Genomic DNA, 15,436 nt, shown 5'->3' with positions numbered 1-15,436 from the left:
CTCTAGCATCAAGCAAATCTGGGTTTGAATTCCAGCTCTACCGCCTACTACCTCTGTGACCTTAATCTCACTAAGTCTTGTTAGCCTAGAGAGAGAACAAAATGAGATAATGGGCTGTCTAGTAGCTGTGAGTTACACTATGGGCCTTGGTAACTACACACACACAAATATCTCACATACAACTTGGTGAATTCTGTAGTCTGCTGCTTTCATTCCAGTAAAATGGGCATAAGGTCAAGGGACAAAAACACACACAGAAACTACTGACCACTTCACAGGCTGAAGCTTTCAAAATGTATCCACTGGCAGAAACCAAATAAGAACTTACAACTCTATGACTGACATGCCCTGCTCAGGCAAAGAATATAATGGGAGTTGTGTAAATTGTAAACTGCACACAAAAGACATAATGAGAGTTACAGCTTCTATACAGGTGCTGAAGTTCAATAAAGAGCAGCCCAAAGACCCAGAATGATATTACACAGGTGATATGTATCTCAGCAAGTGGCAATGTAGCACCAGACCATGTCTGGTGCTGAAGAATCCAATATCTGTAGACCATTCCATGAAAATGCTATCCCTAGCCCTTTCCTCCTGAAGCAAGCTTGGCCAATGGAAGAAAGATGGCTAAATCTACAGGCAATTTTTAATACATTTATATCCACAGCTAGAAATCTCAGGAGCAGAAAAAGGTAAGTTTTTTTTTTTTAACTTTAAAACTTCAGTTTTGGATTTACACTATTGAATACACTAATAAAAGAAGGAAACAAAGGGGGTACGAGTTGCTCCTTTTTGACTAAGAAGATCAAATTATGTCAGAATAACTGTAAGGTTATGCTATGTGGCTTTTTAATAGGGAAAGAGGGTCAGGTGCAAGGCAATTTTCCCTTGGTCGCTTCTTATGAGTTCCTGGACATACCAGAAAGTCTGGCCTCTAATTTCCGTATTTGTTCATTCCTTCTCAAAAGCTGGGATGAAAGATCTTCTCTGGAGCTGCTTCCATCAGAAGCCTGTTGAGACAGAGACACTGTATTCATATATGGATTTTTAGCAGCATGAGACCACATAACCAGAAAGCGACAACTCTTATTTCAGGTTTGGCTACCCTTTAAGTGATCACTAAAAAGCTTCTCTACCTATAAAGGAGAAGCAATACTCTCTTCATCTATAAAGTGAGGAGATATAAGATGCAAAACAGATACATTGTGTGTGTGTGTACATGGTATTGGAATACACGGTGGGAAACAAATCCAATTATCTTCTGGACCCAGGAGTCAAACTGGGGTCTCCTGCACTGCAGGCAGATTCTTTACCAGCTGAGCTACCAGGGAAGCCCATGATCATATTGTAACAAGTACATAATACAAAAAATATATTTTCAGATAAAAAAGTAAATCACTTTACCTTTCCAAAGGTAAAATCCTGGGGTAAAGGGAGGAAGGCTCTTTAGCAAGGGATTGAAGGCTAATGCCTGTCACTGGGACTTTCCTGGTGCTCCAGTGGTTGAGAATCTGCCTTCCAGTGCAGAGGATGTGGGTTTGATCCCTGATCCAGGAACTAAGACTCCACATGCACCGGGGCAACTAAGCCTGTGTGCCACAATGAAAGATCCCAAACACCACAACGAAGATCTCGTAAGACACAACTAAGAACGGATGTAGCCATAAATGAATAAATATTTTAAAAAAGAATCTATCACTGACATTGATAAAGTTTCAGTATCTTCATCTATAAAACAAAGGGATTTCAATCTATGGTTCTAAAATGTGTCAAAACCTTTAGCAGATAATATATATTCAGTAAATTATTATACAAATGAGACATCAAATTTTCCCAATAATCTAGATTATTAAAACATATAGGCACTATTATTACTTTGGGCAATGTTTACTACTGTTAGTAAATAAATCACTTTATCTTTCTACATTTGATTATAAAATTTTAAAAATACAGAAGAGTAGGGAGAGTGGTTTACTTAACATTCTCTACTTTAACAATTGCTGATTTCTCCCATATTTGCTTCATCAAATTTTATTACAGTACTTTAAATCACAGACATCATGACATTTCATCCTCAACATTTTGACAAACACTTATCAAACATAAAAACATTTTCCTTTATAGCCACAATACCATTATTATACCTAACAAAATTAAAAGTAATAGTATCTAATATCCAGTCCTCAGTCTTCCCCATTTATTGCTAAAATAATGAGTGGTTCAAAAGTTCATTTTAAATATTCATTTATCCATCTACCCATTTGCTCATCCAACATTTATGGAGGCCCAGTCACAGGAATGATTAACGGGGGTTTCAGGATGTGGCAGGCCCAGGCTAAAGTCACATCGTCACCACTTATAAACTACAAGAACTTGGACCAGTTGGTCAACTTCTCTGTGCACTGGCTTCCTCACATCTAAAATGTGGTTAACAAAAATAATTGGCATCACAGAGCTGTGATGAGGAGTAAACAAATCAAAATCTGTCAGGTCTAAAACAGAGCCTGGCACATAATTAGCTTTAATATACAGTAGTAAAAATTATGATTATTATTGGTAATGAGACACCTATTCTTAGTATTGTTTTCAGCACTGTGAACAGTGATGAAAAGGAGTCCCTGTCTAAAACAGCAGCAGTTGCAGCAACTACTAATTACGAAGTGCTTAAGAGCCAGGCACTACTAAGTTTTTTATGCACTATGCAGAAAAGAGTTCATGTCATTGGCCTGAGACTGCTATCCTTGGCAAAGCCGGCTTGTAAGTTGAGCCCCTGGCTAGCCCATGGGAACTTAGATTTTACAAGGGTTCTCACCACTCCTGATAAGAATGGCTCATGGTACCCAAACTAATTGTGCAAAAAAATGTGATTTATGCCTAACATGTGAAAGGTCGCTGCTAAGAGCCGTGAACGACGCCGGGATTCATGGCCTCCAGAGGAGATGAATTTGATCTGGGACCAGAGACGAGGCTTGATCACTCAGAGCTTTAGTGCAGCAAAGTTTTATTAAAGTATAAAAAGAGATAGAGAAAGCTTCTGACATAGACATCAGAAGGGAACAGAAAGAGCCCCCTTGTTAGTTTTCAGCAAGAAGTTATATACCTGTTAGCAAGCTGCAGAGTTGCACCAGGCCCCTCACCCCCTCACCCCTCACAACATGCATTTTGAGATAGCATTGGCACAGGTGAGCCATCTCCCTTCCTCCATAAAACAATTGACAGGGATCTTGAAGAAAGGCAGATTTCCAAGCAAATACAAAATTCATTAACATAGCTTAAGAAAGACATTTCCGTGAGAAAAAAAAGCATTGGTTAGCTCAAGGTTTGAGATAAAGTTAAGTTCAGGCAGAACCAGCTGTTGCCATGAAGACACAGGATTAGAAGAGAAAAGAAAAAGGAAAAAATTACATTTGCCACTTGTAGTTTATTTCCTCCTGCCACTTGGGGACCTTTGGCCTCCCTACTGAGGCTACTGACCCTCTCAAGTGCCTAAGTCTGGAATTTTGGTAAATGCTAGGCAGAAGGTGCCTGTATGACTAGCCTCCAGTAAACTTCCTGAGCACTGAGTCTCCACTGAGCTTCTCTGAGAGACAGCATCTTATCCTGTGCTGTCACAGTTCCTTGCTGAGGGAAATAAGTGTGTCCCAGGCAACTCCCCTGGAGAGGACTCTTGGAAGACTGTGCCTGGTTCCCTCCAGATTCTACCCACGCACATTTTCTCTTTGCTAATTATGCTTTGTAACAAATGTTTCCACTGTGATAAATGATAGCAGTGAATAAAACTATATGCTGAGTCCTGTGAGCCCTTCTAATGAATAACTGAACTTAGGGGAGACCTTCCCCCTATTACTCTGCAACACACATACTTTAATAAAGATGGGTATTGTTCTTATTTTATAGATGAGGAAACTAAGGCACAGGAAAGTGAAAAAGACTCACCCAAGGTCACACAATAACGGAACAGCCATCAAACCCAGGTCTGCCTCCTTAACCTGACCTGGGCTCCCAAGTGTTACTCTATTGCCTCTCAAGAAGCTCCCAGTTTAGAGGAAGAGACAAAGAAGCAAATCATCAAGAACAATGCAGTGTAATAGGTGCTATTACAGAAGATGCAGGGGTCAAGAGACCAGATTCAGCCAGGAGGGATGAAGGTTAGAGAGGGTGAGAGGGAAGGTCAGGTCAAGAGGGCTTCCTGGAAGCAACATGTAAGCCAAGTCTTGAAGGATGAACAAAATCTGCCAGAGGAATGCAGGAGTGAGAGGAGGAGATAGGAGAAATTCCAGACAGGAGACAGCATATGTGAACATTTGTAGTTGTCTGTTCCATAAAGTACAGTAAGTTCAGTATGGAGGGAGCACAGGGCATGGGAATGTAGAGTGAGATAAGGTGGATGGGTGAGCTGTGTCACGACCACAGGGGTTAACCATTATACATAACAGTGACTCTGCACTTCATCCCGAAGATGATGAGAAGCCACAGAGAAGTTTTAAGCATTGAAGAGACATGAACAGATCTGTTTTGGGGAGTTAATAGAGGCAGGGAACCCAGACAGCCTACCACTTTGTCCAATTAAGAAAGATGGCTTGAAAAAAAAGAAAATAAACTTCCTTGGTGGCTCAGCTGTAAAGAATCCACCTGCCAATGCAGAAAATACAGGTTCTATCCCTGAGTCAGGAAGATCTTCTGGAGAAGGAAACGGCAACCCACGCCAATATTCTTGACTGGGAAATCCCAGGACAGAGGAGCCTGATGGGCTGCAGTCCACGGGGCTGCAAAGAGTCAGACACAGCTTAGCAATTAAACAACAAATGTACTACTAGCAAAGTGGAGTACAAAGGGTAAGTTTGAGATAGGAGATGGAAACCAAAATACTTGCTGACAGACTGGACACCAAGAAGTGAAGAAGAGTCTAAAATGCTGCCAAGCTTTCTTGCCGGTGACTTGGGGGACAAAGGTGCACAAGTGGAAACGGAGGTAATGAATTCAGGACGTGAAACACCAGAGGAAGGCACCTGGGTGAGGAGATCTATGTCATGGAAGTCAAGGGTCTGGAGACAGGCAGTGAGGATCAGAATCAGAATTTGAACAAATTCAAACAGATAACTTCACAAGTCACACAGCAAAGTATTTCCTGGATTCAAGCCAATCTCCGTATCTGGAATACATTTGAGAGAGACTTCATTTAGTGAGTCAGCATGATGCCAAGGCAAGTACCTTTGCCAGAGAACTCAGCATTAAAACTATGTCCTTCAGCCTGGTGCTCAAATGTGCATTTAAATTTCCTGTTGAACACAGGAGCCAATGATAATTTAGATCTGGTAATCTATTGGTCCACCCCAATAACCTAATAGCTTCTGCCATGTAATCTAACCTGAACAGGTAGTATAAGAAAGGAGGAGGTCGACTCATCTGACCATGGAAACAACTCAAGTATCTATCACCAGTAGAAGACAGAGACAAACTGTGGCCTTTTTCAAATGCCAGAGTGATACCCAGCAGTAAAAATAAATGAACCACGTGCAGTGTATTGTTCTTATAAAGTTTGAAAATAAGCAACAGGTTGTTTATAAATATACATGTATCTGGCAGGATATGTTAAAAAGGAAAGGAACAATATACACAAACTGTAGGCTGGGTTATCTGAAGGGGAGGAAAGGGAAGGGAACCAGGAAGGAACACACAAGTAGCTTCACAGTATTGATAAAAATCTAGTTCCCTGCCTAAGTGTCAGACTTAAAAAGCATTCATTTTATTTTTATGCCTTATACAATACTTCATATTTACATCATATACATTCTTTTACATATTATCAAGCATTATAAATAACTTCTTTTAAGTTATCTGACTTTAAGAAGATCCTGTCATATGCCACAGACACAATTTTAATCCTAAGGCATGATACTTAACACAGTAGCATTCTCAAATCTTTCCAACTACAAAGGTACTTTACAAATAAGGGACAACGTGCAGCCATCAGTGCCATCTTTTCATCAATTTTCCCACAAAAATAGTGGTAATTCCCTGGCTAATTCCATGCCAAATGCACAGACTTCACTAAGTAACAATGACTTAAAGTATATATATATGTTCAAAGACAACAGGCCAAATTACTCCAAGAAACAAAATATTAAAGATGATGCACAAGGTTTTATACAGATGGAAAAAAGAGTACAAGAGGAGAAAGTAGAGAATATGGAAAGGGACCCGTGAAAAAAAATAGAAAAGCACCTCAGAAAAAAAGAAAAGCACCTCAGAATAAGAAGAATCAGATATAAACTACAAATCATCTTTGCAATTTTAAAAGAAAATACTTACCGGAATGATTCCATGAAATACTATTTTTTAAATGTAACGACGCTGTACCAAATATTAAGAACTACAGAAGGTACTTACAAAGTCATCTCCTGAGTCAGCTCCCATGGAGGCAACGGACTCCTTGCTCACTGATCGTGGGATCCTAGTAGCACCTCCTGGCCTTTGAGTGACAGCAGTCTCTTCTGCAATTTTCTTCTTCAGTTTTGCAAACATTTTGCCGTGTGGCTATCCTGCACTGATGGCCAGTGCTTGAGACGCGACAACAATCGTCAGGCCAGCAACTGGGAATCCCAAGACAATGCCTAAAAAGGTCCAGTTATCCAAACCAGCTGCATTCCCACTGAAATGGGGGCCAAAGGCTTGTGGCACAGAAGTATCTATAAATCAGATGAAAGAGAGCTCTAAACTAAACATCAGAGAAATTTCATATCTGGGTTGCTTTGTTAATTAAGCTTTAGGTTTCAAAATTAATTTTACATGCACACTTACTAGGACACAATTACTAAACATTTACAAAGTACTCAGGTGTGACAGATGCATATACAGATAAGAAAATCCAGTTTTAGGAAGGTGGAGTAATATGCCAAAAAGACTGGGTGGCTGAACTGCAGTGTTTTGGAACCCAGGAACCCACAAGTCCTTACTCTTTTTTTTAATTACATCACATTGGCTGTGGCATACAACACATTAAGTAAAATTTCCCAGGGGAAACATTAACATAATGCTTTTGAATCCTTCCCCTAATAATATTAAGTGTGACTACAGTTAATACAAAAACATGTAACTCAATACAGGGAAAAGATGTAACATTCTGATGTTCCAAGATGGTGTGGAATCAGCTGTTCACTAGAAAATGTTGACAACTTTTTCCTGAAAAAAAAAAAATAGGAAAGCCAGCCAACTACACTGTATCAGGAAACATCCTTAAATGTTTCCTGGAAATGCTGTGTGGTTTTCTTAATGAGTGATTAAAATTCCCTAAAGTCAGTTTCTTTTTTGTACAATGTTTTCCATGATACTACACACGAGATTCAAACATCTTTTCCTATGCATGAAACATTAATATTCTGGTTCCAACCTTAACTTTTGATGTTTTCTGGTGGATATCTAAGCTCTGCTCTAAGACCTCTTATGATGAAGCTCTAGGATCTACAAATGATTGCTTACCACTTCTGAGCATCCGTTTAAGTCTGTGCCATTCTTCAAAAGTTTACCTTCAGTGTCTGTAAACCACCTACTCACCTGGCTTATCTACTAGATTTAAAACAGCTTGAAGGTCAAAGCTTTCTGTCCTGCATGAAGACAAAGATAAAATGCATCGGATATTTTCTCTCAAGTGTAAAGTCAAAATGTTGGGGGGACAGGCAGAGTGGAAGAGGACGGAGGAAGGATCAAGGTGGGGGGTGGGGGGAGCGAAAACCTGCCATTACCATAATCCTCAGTGGTCTACCCTCCCTCACCCTGGTCTTTGCATTTGTGATTTGCCTAAGAGTTTCACCTAAAGGCACAAAGAACAGAATCTCTCATTGTAGTAAGCGGCTAAACTCACTTCGCCTTGGGAGCCGTGAGCACAACAACTTCAATGAGATTAAGGTTTCCCAGGGCCAGTATTTATTTCAGTTGATTCGGACAGTCACACACTGTTTACCTGGCCAGAACCCCAGAGCCTTGACTCACATTCAGAAAATCGCTGAGAAAAAGGACGGCATAGTTGGAAGACAGCTGCCAAATGCTCAGGGGGCCAGCCACCTGCCACTGCAGTTCGGATCCCACTCACTCAGGCTCCTCCCAGACCCGCCCGTACGTGGACTGTCAAAGACAGGAGGGACCCAATGTCTCTCCCATTTGACAGCAGGGAAACTGAGACCCAGAGAGGAAGAGTGGCTTGTCTAAAGTGCGCGCAGGAGGGGGAGTTCCGGGACCCCAGGTTCCAGATTCCCAGGCCGAAGAGCCCGCCTCTGCCCCCACCCTCGCCCTGTCCGGCACCCTGCCATTGCCCCCCGCCTTGGGTCTTGGGCAACCCAGTCGGCGCCGCTTTGGGGGCACACCGAGGCCACCGAGGGAAATAGAGGCCTGCTCCCGTCTCCGGCCCCCGCCCGCCCACCTGCCGCTCTCTGGGCAGCCGGCAGAGCCCCGCCTCCGGGGCCTCTCGTGAGCGCCGGCCCGCGTCACCAGCCCCCACGGCCGGCCGGCGAGCAGAGCAGCGACCCGGAACCGCACTTTCACCAGCGCGCCGGAAGTGGCTGCGCGCGGGGCCGGCCCACTGTGCGCATGCGCCTGAGCGCGGCCTCCGCGAGCTTCGGGATGGCGGTTGGACCGGAACCGCTGGAGGGCGCGGGCACAGGCGCGGGGCTGGCCGCTCCCTGAGGCTGGCCCGCCACGTCAGCAAGCGGCCAGACCCGCGTAGGAAAACTGGGTAGAAGCCTTTCCTTTTTTTTTTTTTTTCCCCAAAACAGGGGACTGTGCGTAGCGGGGGAAGTGGTAGGAGCCTGGTGGCAAAAGGGAAAGAACAGATGGCTCCTGTGGTGCCAGCTTGTCTCAGAAACCTCAGGCCGTGGCTGCGTTGGGCCGACCCAGAGTTTCATTTCCCTTTCTGCATCCCAGCCTGCACCCTGCATAACTCTGTCACCTTCCTCACGCGGGAGCCTCTGGCTCCATACATCAGTCAGTGTTGGGAACTCGCGCTTTGTCACTTGTGTTGTGTGCCTGTGATCTACTGTAGGCTACACATTTTATATTACAATTCAGGTCATTGAAAGAAAAGTTTTCAGAATCTTTAACATTATTATATAGTGCACTCTGAATCATTAGAAAAACCACGCTAGCGTCAGCGCACTACTTTCACTAGTCACGAATGGGCCTCCAACTTTTGACAGATGAAGGAAGTCCAGACAGATAAAACTGCCTTGTACAAAGTTACAGTACAAATTGGTAGTCTACGTCGGGTTTCCGGACTCAACGCCAACTGAGGCAGACATTCCACATGGAAGTTCTATGTGTTCCTGCCCAAACTCAACACCAGCCCGAGCGCCAGCAGCTTCAACTCAATCCCCTCAAACAATCCCGCCCTCAGCATGTCCCAGTTCTGACCACGAGCAGGGCAGGGGAAAAAACCAAGACTGGGACTCAGAAGAAATTTACAAACTGCAACAATACCATCGAATCCTAAATCTCAAATTGTTTCAAGTGTCTGAAGAATTATCTGAAAAGCAAACCCTGTCCAGTTTAGCGCTTATGTTGTCAGCAATTCTAAAGAAGTAACAAAAACTTTAAGCAAATAATTTTAATGTTTATTTTTATATCGATGATACACTTAATATATATGTGAATTCAAGATACAAAATTCATTTACAAGAGTTCACACCTGATGAATGTAATCACATTCCTAGAGAGAACATTTATCAATGCGAAAATGTCTTCAATACACTGACGACAAAAATCAAATCATCTGTAATCTTGTTATTCAATAAACATCAAAACAATGTTTAACTCTTCCTCCTCTAGTATTTAAGCGCCCTCAAGGTGGTAGGCACCATGTAACACAAGAAAACATTGGAAACACAAGGGCCTACTGAATCCTCTGCAGAATCACAGTGTTTACTCTGAAATTCATTTAGTAAAGTAGTGGAAGGCTTGCTATCCTTTATGACAAATCACATATCACACAAGAGTCAAAAGTGATGATCAGGAAAATAAAATGTTTCGGTAACCTTAATTCCTAAAATCTATGACATATTAACCATAACAGACAGCAGAAAAAGGCTGCTGAAAAGGAACACAATAAAAAAAAATCCTTAAGAGTATGTATGGCTTAAGCAATTAAGAAACACAACAGGTAAGACTTTTACAATACCACAATTGTTCAAGTCAAATGATATTGACAATATAATTTTCCCCCTTCGTCACTGGTAGTAAATAGCCTCTTCAAATTTAATTCTATTGAGAACACATATAAAACTAGTGAATCCAAACGGTTTGTTGGGCTCACCGAGCTGAGTTGATGGATTTTGTTCTAAAGTATTAACCCACAATACCCAAAATTTAATACAGATGAGCAACAAGACTACATTTCAAGAATTACAGAGATTTGTGAATAGCTAGATAGGCAACCAAATAGTTTGATCATTTGCACGACAGATTAGCAGCACTTGGTAAGAACGGTTATGTGAAAATTATTGTGCTTCAATCTCTCAAAGAGAGCTAATAAATATAACTCTAGAATCCTTATAGTGTTACAATTCTATAACATTTCAGTTACAGACAAGCACAATTTTTAAAAAGTATTTCACACCACTAGAAAATCAAATAATTATATTTTCGAAATGTAATTTCTTCTATGATTGAAACAAGTGCATTTCTGCCTAATATTCATAATATAGACAATAGGTTCACCATTATTTTCAGGGAAAAAAGATCAAGTATAACTTATTTTAATTCCTATTTGATTATCTTATCCCTTAGTGATGATATAAATAAAAAGATATTCAACCTTACAATGGAAAATCACTCGGAGAAAATAATAATGTGGCCTGAAATGACAAAATTCTTTAGAGCTAAGTAGGAAATGACTTAAAACTGCTTCATCACATTCAATGATTAATGAAACCACTACTTTTTACTGGTGCTACACAGTGAAGATAACCTATTTGAATAAATCCTTTCACTTGTAAGCTCTACTATGAAAATGTAGGACATTGCATCTGCCTTTCCTATTACCTAAAACCTTTCTACTTTGACAGGAAGAAGCCTCCAAAATATATCTGATTGTTGAGTGGCAATGTTTATTAAAAACAATAAATAAAAAAACAGCTGGAGAACTAGCCATATGATCTATGGGACAAAAGGAATGTAACCACGTAACTATAAAAAGCCACAAACACAAAATCCTAAGATATGTTACTGAACCATTGAGTTCTTTTTAATAAAAGGTAAACAAGAGTTATTTCTTTTTTAAAAAAAAAACTCATTCTGCAAGAAATAGCAGTAAAAATTATTGCCCTAAAACACTTTAAGCAATTTTTCCTGCAGATTTTTAATACATCACAATACATAATCTAGAAAAAAGTCAGTAACATGCAAGGGTAGCAATAAGATTTTTGTATTTAGAGTGTTTTGATATCATTTGGAAGTGATTACTTTGGGTTAACATATATGACCATTTGCATTTTACAATGGTTGATCTTACTGATTTGATATTTGAGAAGACTTAGGGGTCAAATGGTAATGTTTACAAATCTTAATTTTCAATCATGGATAAATGGACATTCACGACAGTTTCAAAACAGAAAAGAATATTAATGATACAACACAAAATTTTAAATGTTTACTGCATGCCTAAAGGAAGGCTAGCTATAACTTACCATCTCATTCTGAAAAGTGACATAAACCCTCAGGCTATTAACTTTCATTTCATAAGCCTATCAGAAAAGTAAAATAAAATCTGAACCCTGAAATTACCAACATCTCAATAAACAATACTACATCTAAAAATATGATTGTCTTAGGATATAGACAGGAGTTATCCACCAAAATAGGAAAATATTCCCAATTTATAGTCTGTTCTATGACCAAATTGAAGCTTGATGATTAAGTGAATCTGGAGTGCAGAATTACTATATGTCAAACTACTAAAAATCTCTGAAGTCTTGTTCAAATATGTTTTTTAAAAAATCATACTGCTCAGAATAGTTTGATAATTAATTTAAAAAATAACTTTAAAAAACACAAATTAACAAAAATATTTTTAAATTAAGAAATGGTGCTTCAGTTATTAAGGAACAATGTTATACGAAATGGTATTTTTCTCAAAAGTCAATATTACACCAAACTAATAAAGTGAAAAATATCAATTTTAGCTTAAGAAAACAATTCATATCTACAGAATTCCAAAGGAAATATTTCTATGGCATCAACAAATTAGTTCTACTTAATACATTTGTCTTTATACTCATTTAAGGGCATGTCCCTCCAGCATCATTCTGACATCCTTCCCTTCAAAAGGTGATTGATTCCATTCACAAATCAATTATCCTTCCTTAAACACAAGGCATGTTTAATAAATCTGTGTTCAAAAATTCAGTGAAGCTGGAACACAGTATAATACCACGTTTAGAAATTCTAGTTTGAGTAGGATGAATTGCCTTAAAAAAATTTTTTTTTTAAGATAAAGTGGTCACGGTATCCAGTGAAAGATTGGAGGAACAGCATGAACGGGTATAAAGTATCGATGTCTAAGACAGTAGAACAGGGGGAGAGCGCTTGGTTTTCTAAGCAATTTTTTATTTAACTGCAAAGTGACTGGCTTGACAACTATTAGAGAGCCAGAGGGCATAGTCACAATATCAACCTCATCTACCACACTTTCTATTGCTGCTGCTCTCCTCAAATCAATGTCCACATTAAGCGTGAGTCAGTTCCATGAATTTTAAGTAGCAGAACATCTGCTCTGCTACTCTCCAGTTGCAATAAATGACTCGGTTACTAAAACATTAGACACTATGAATGTTTTCACTGATTTTCTCAGAATAGTACACTGCCAAATTTCATGTGTTTAAGAAAAAAGCTATTATAACTATTTTAAATGTAACATTTTAATTGGGAAGTATCATGAATACTTGGCTGTTATATTAAAACTACAGTGAAGAGGCAAATGTAACATATTGGGGGATGGCAGAATTGATTCCTGACTTAGTAAGATAATTTCAAGTTGGATCAGATGGATTTAATCTTCTGAAGAACAATAGGGTAAACAGTTTTTTGCAGTTATACTTTATCATGCAAAGAAAACCCCACTTAATTTTTGTGGTGAATATATTCAAGTGTATATTAAAATATCTCCTACACTCTTCCATGCAGATGAACATGCCCAGTGAAGACAGGAGGAACCGAGCCCTGATCTCTGTGATATTCCATAGGTTCACACACTGGCACTGCACATACGAACCATCCTCTTATCCTCCCCGACCTGTCATTCTTGGGAGAGGTTTGAAGGCCCTGCTTTTATATATAGCACGCCACACACCTACTGTTAAGAATCCTGCTTCACGTGTGAATCTATCAATTTGCAGAACACAGTGGTCTCATAGAGACAAAGAAATACAACTGGAGGCATTTTATTCACTGGAAGCATTCTTGCAGATGAGTGGACTCATCTTTGATATGCAATTCCAATCAAGAAAAATCTATAGCTAGAAATGCCAAGACAGAACTCAATTAATCACAGCTGCTGCAAATATACAGGTTTATCAACCTCCTGTTCCTCATTAAATTCGACCCCACCTAAGTAAAGCCTTCTCCTACCTAATGCCCCCTTTTCTGCCTCATAGAGACATATAAAATGAGACACACTAGTGAAAAAAAAAAAAATTCTTCCAAAATTAAACTGTGGTATCAGGTATTAAAATGGCAATTAGGAACATTTGCCTATTAGGACATTTTCCTATCTATTTTGAAATGTGATCAAAGTAATTTTTTCCATTGCCCCTTGATTCTCAATATAAATACATATGCTACTAAGTAATAATACCCAACTATAGTCAAGAAAATAAAGGACTAATATAGCTTAAGAACCTGCTGGTGTCTCAGTTTCACATACTTAGGTTTTTCAGGTTTATATCACTAATTTATCATCAGTTTAAATGGAAACTGGCAGATGATTTTTAAAGCTAAGAATATCCAGCTTTCTGTTAAGATCTTCATATCCTAACTTCAACTCCAAAATAGCCCACTTTACCCAAACACAAGCCCCTCAAAATAGAGGCTCATGATTGAGATACAGCCACAACCTAATACAGCAGCATGAACAATGCCACTATGATGTCCTCACAGAACTTAAATAAATTCAGCCCACAATGGGTATGGGTATATAATATACACATACTGAATCACTGCATACCATATATTTACAGCTATATACATATATACAAAAAGTATACACAGATTGCATTCAGCATCACCAAAATATATACATGCTATTGCAAATAAAATAAGAATTTCAAATAAATAAGAACAACAAAAGAGCCCTCAATGTAAATATCCTTAATACTCTCCAAACACACATAACAGGAACATAAACACCCAAAATATCACCAGGAGATTCGTAACATTCATATTCATATCAAATCTATTTACTCACTTAGGGTGGGGAGGTGGTTCTGAATCACAGGCAGTAGCCAAGTTTGCAGACCTTGGTACCTTACTATATTTCCTGTGTACAATGTTCTCTATCAGACTGATTACAAGTCTCTGTGGATAACTAAGTATAAGATTTTTCAACTGAGTCCAAAACCCTTCTGAGACACAGAAAGTTACTAACTCACACAGGTCAGAGATTAAACTGGGAAAAGAACACCAACGAAAGCTTCTATAATTGATATATAAATCAGATTTGTTGCTTTTCCCTTTACCGCAAAGAAATTCAGTTCAATAACCACCTAATGTCTTACAGGGAATTCTACTGCAAGAAGAAAACAAAGCATAGTAGCCACAGTGAGGGAAAAAATAAAACTCAGATCTTTTACTAGGAAAATTTCAGTCATGACTAGATTGCACTTTCCTTTTACAATCTCAAAACATTTCAACTTGGTAAAAATATAAAGAGAACAATAAATTCTATGTGCTTTGAGAGGTTTTTGAGAGCACCACTTCCTAGGAAGAACACACACACATACACATACACAAAGAATATATCCTGGCTAAAATCGAAGATAAAATGTCTGACTTGTGGATTTTTAAAAAATAATTAGTAAATAAAATTTTGCTAGGGCTGACTGATTTACTGGTTTCAATATTTGATGTATTAAAAAAATACCATAACTTCTGTGCCAAAATCTAAATCTCTTATTTCTTTCTTGTTTGTCATAGAAAGTAACCTGAGCTACCGGGAAAGACTGGGCTGAAAATAGGAGATCTGAGTTTTAGTTCTGGCTCCATCTTTATGGAAAAAACTGACAGCTTTTGAGGGTCTCAGTTTTCTTTTCTGTAAAACAGAGAAGACAGTTGCTTTACCAACTTCAGAAACATATGGATAAAGAAAGAAAACAATTTCATTGTGCTTAATTCTGTTTTGTATTTAATTTTCATTTTGTTTGTATATAACTTACTTCTTGCACTTTTACACTATTTT

At 39.0% G+C, this 15,436-nt stretch overlaps 1 protein-coding gene across 4 annotated transcripts in view; it reads right to left on the bottom strand.

Annotated features, from left to right (window-relative positions):
• The window catches only part of GOLGA1 (golgin A1), a 48,655-nt gene extending 40,113 nt beyond the window's left edge, over window positions 1–8,542 (bottom strand). Inside the window, exons 1-5 of one of the 4 annotated variants that reach the window (XM_061154673.1) lie at window positions 8,417–8,538; window positions 7,990–8,121; window positions 7,480–7,604; window positions 6,391–6,689; window positions 920–1,010 (exon numbers count right to left, since the gene is read on the bottom strand). In XM_061154673.1, coding sequence (XP_061010656.1) covers window positions 920–1,010; window positions 6,391–6,525 — 226 coding nt within the window. In that variant the 5' untranslated portion in view covers window positions 6,526–6,689; window positions 7,480–7,604; window positions 7,990–8,121; window positions 8,417–8,538. Of the gene's footprint in view, window positions 1–919; window positions 1,011–6,390; window positions 6,690–7,479; window positions 7,605–7,989; window positions 8,351–8,416 lie in introns of those variants that run through there. The other 3 variants (XM_061154672.1, XM_061154675.1, XM_061154674.1) reach the window with 3 other exon arrangements.
• Window positions 8,543–15,436: the final 6,894 nt, after the last annotated feature.

The sequence above is a fragment of the Dama dama genome, chromosome 11 (assembly GCF_033118175.1).
Source record: "Dama dama isolate Ldn47 chromosome 11, ASM3311817v1, whole genome shotgun sequence".
In the NCBI taxonomy this organism is placed as follows: Eukaryota; Metazoa; Chordata; class Mammalia; order Artiodactyla; family Cervidae; genus Dama; species Dama dama.
This window is presented reverse-complemented; position numbering and strand designations above follow the sequence as displayed.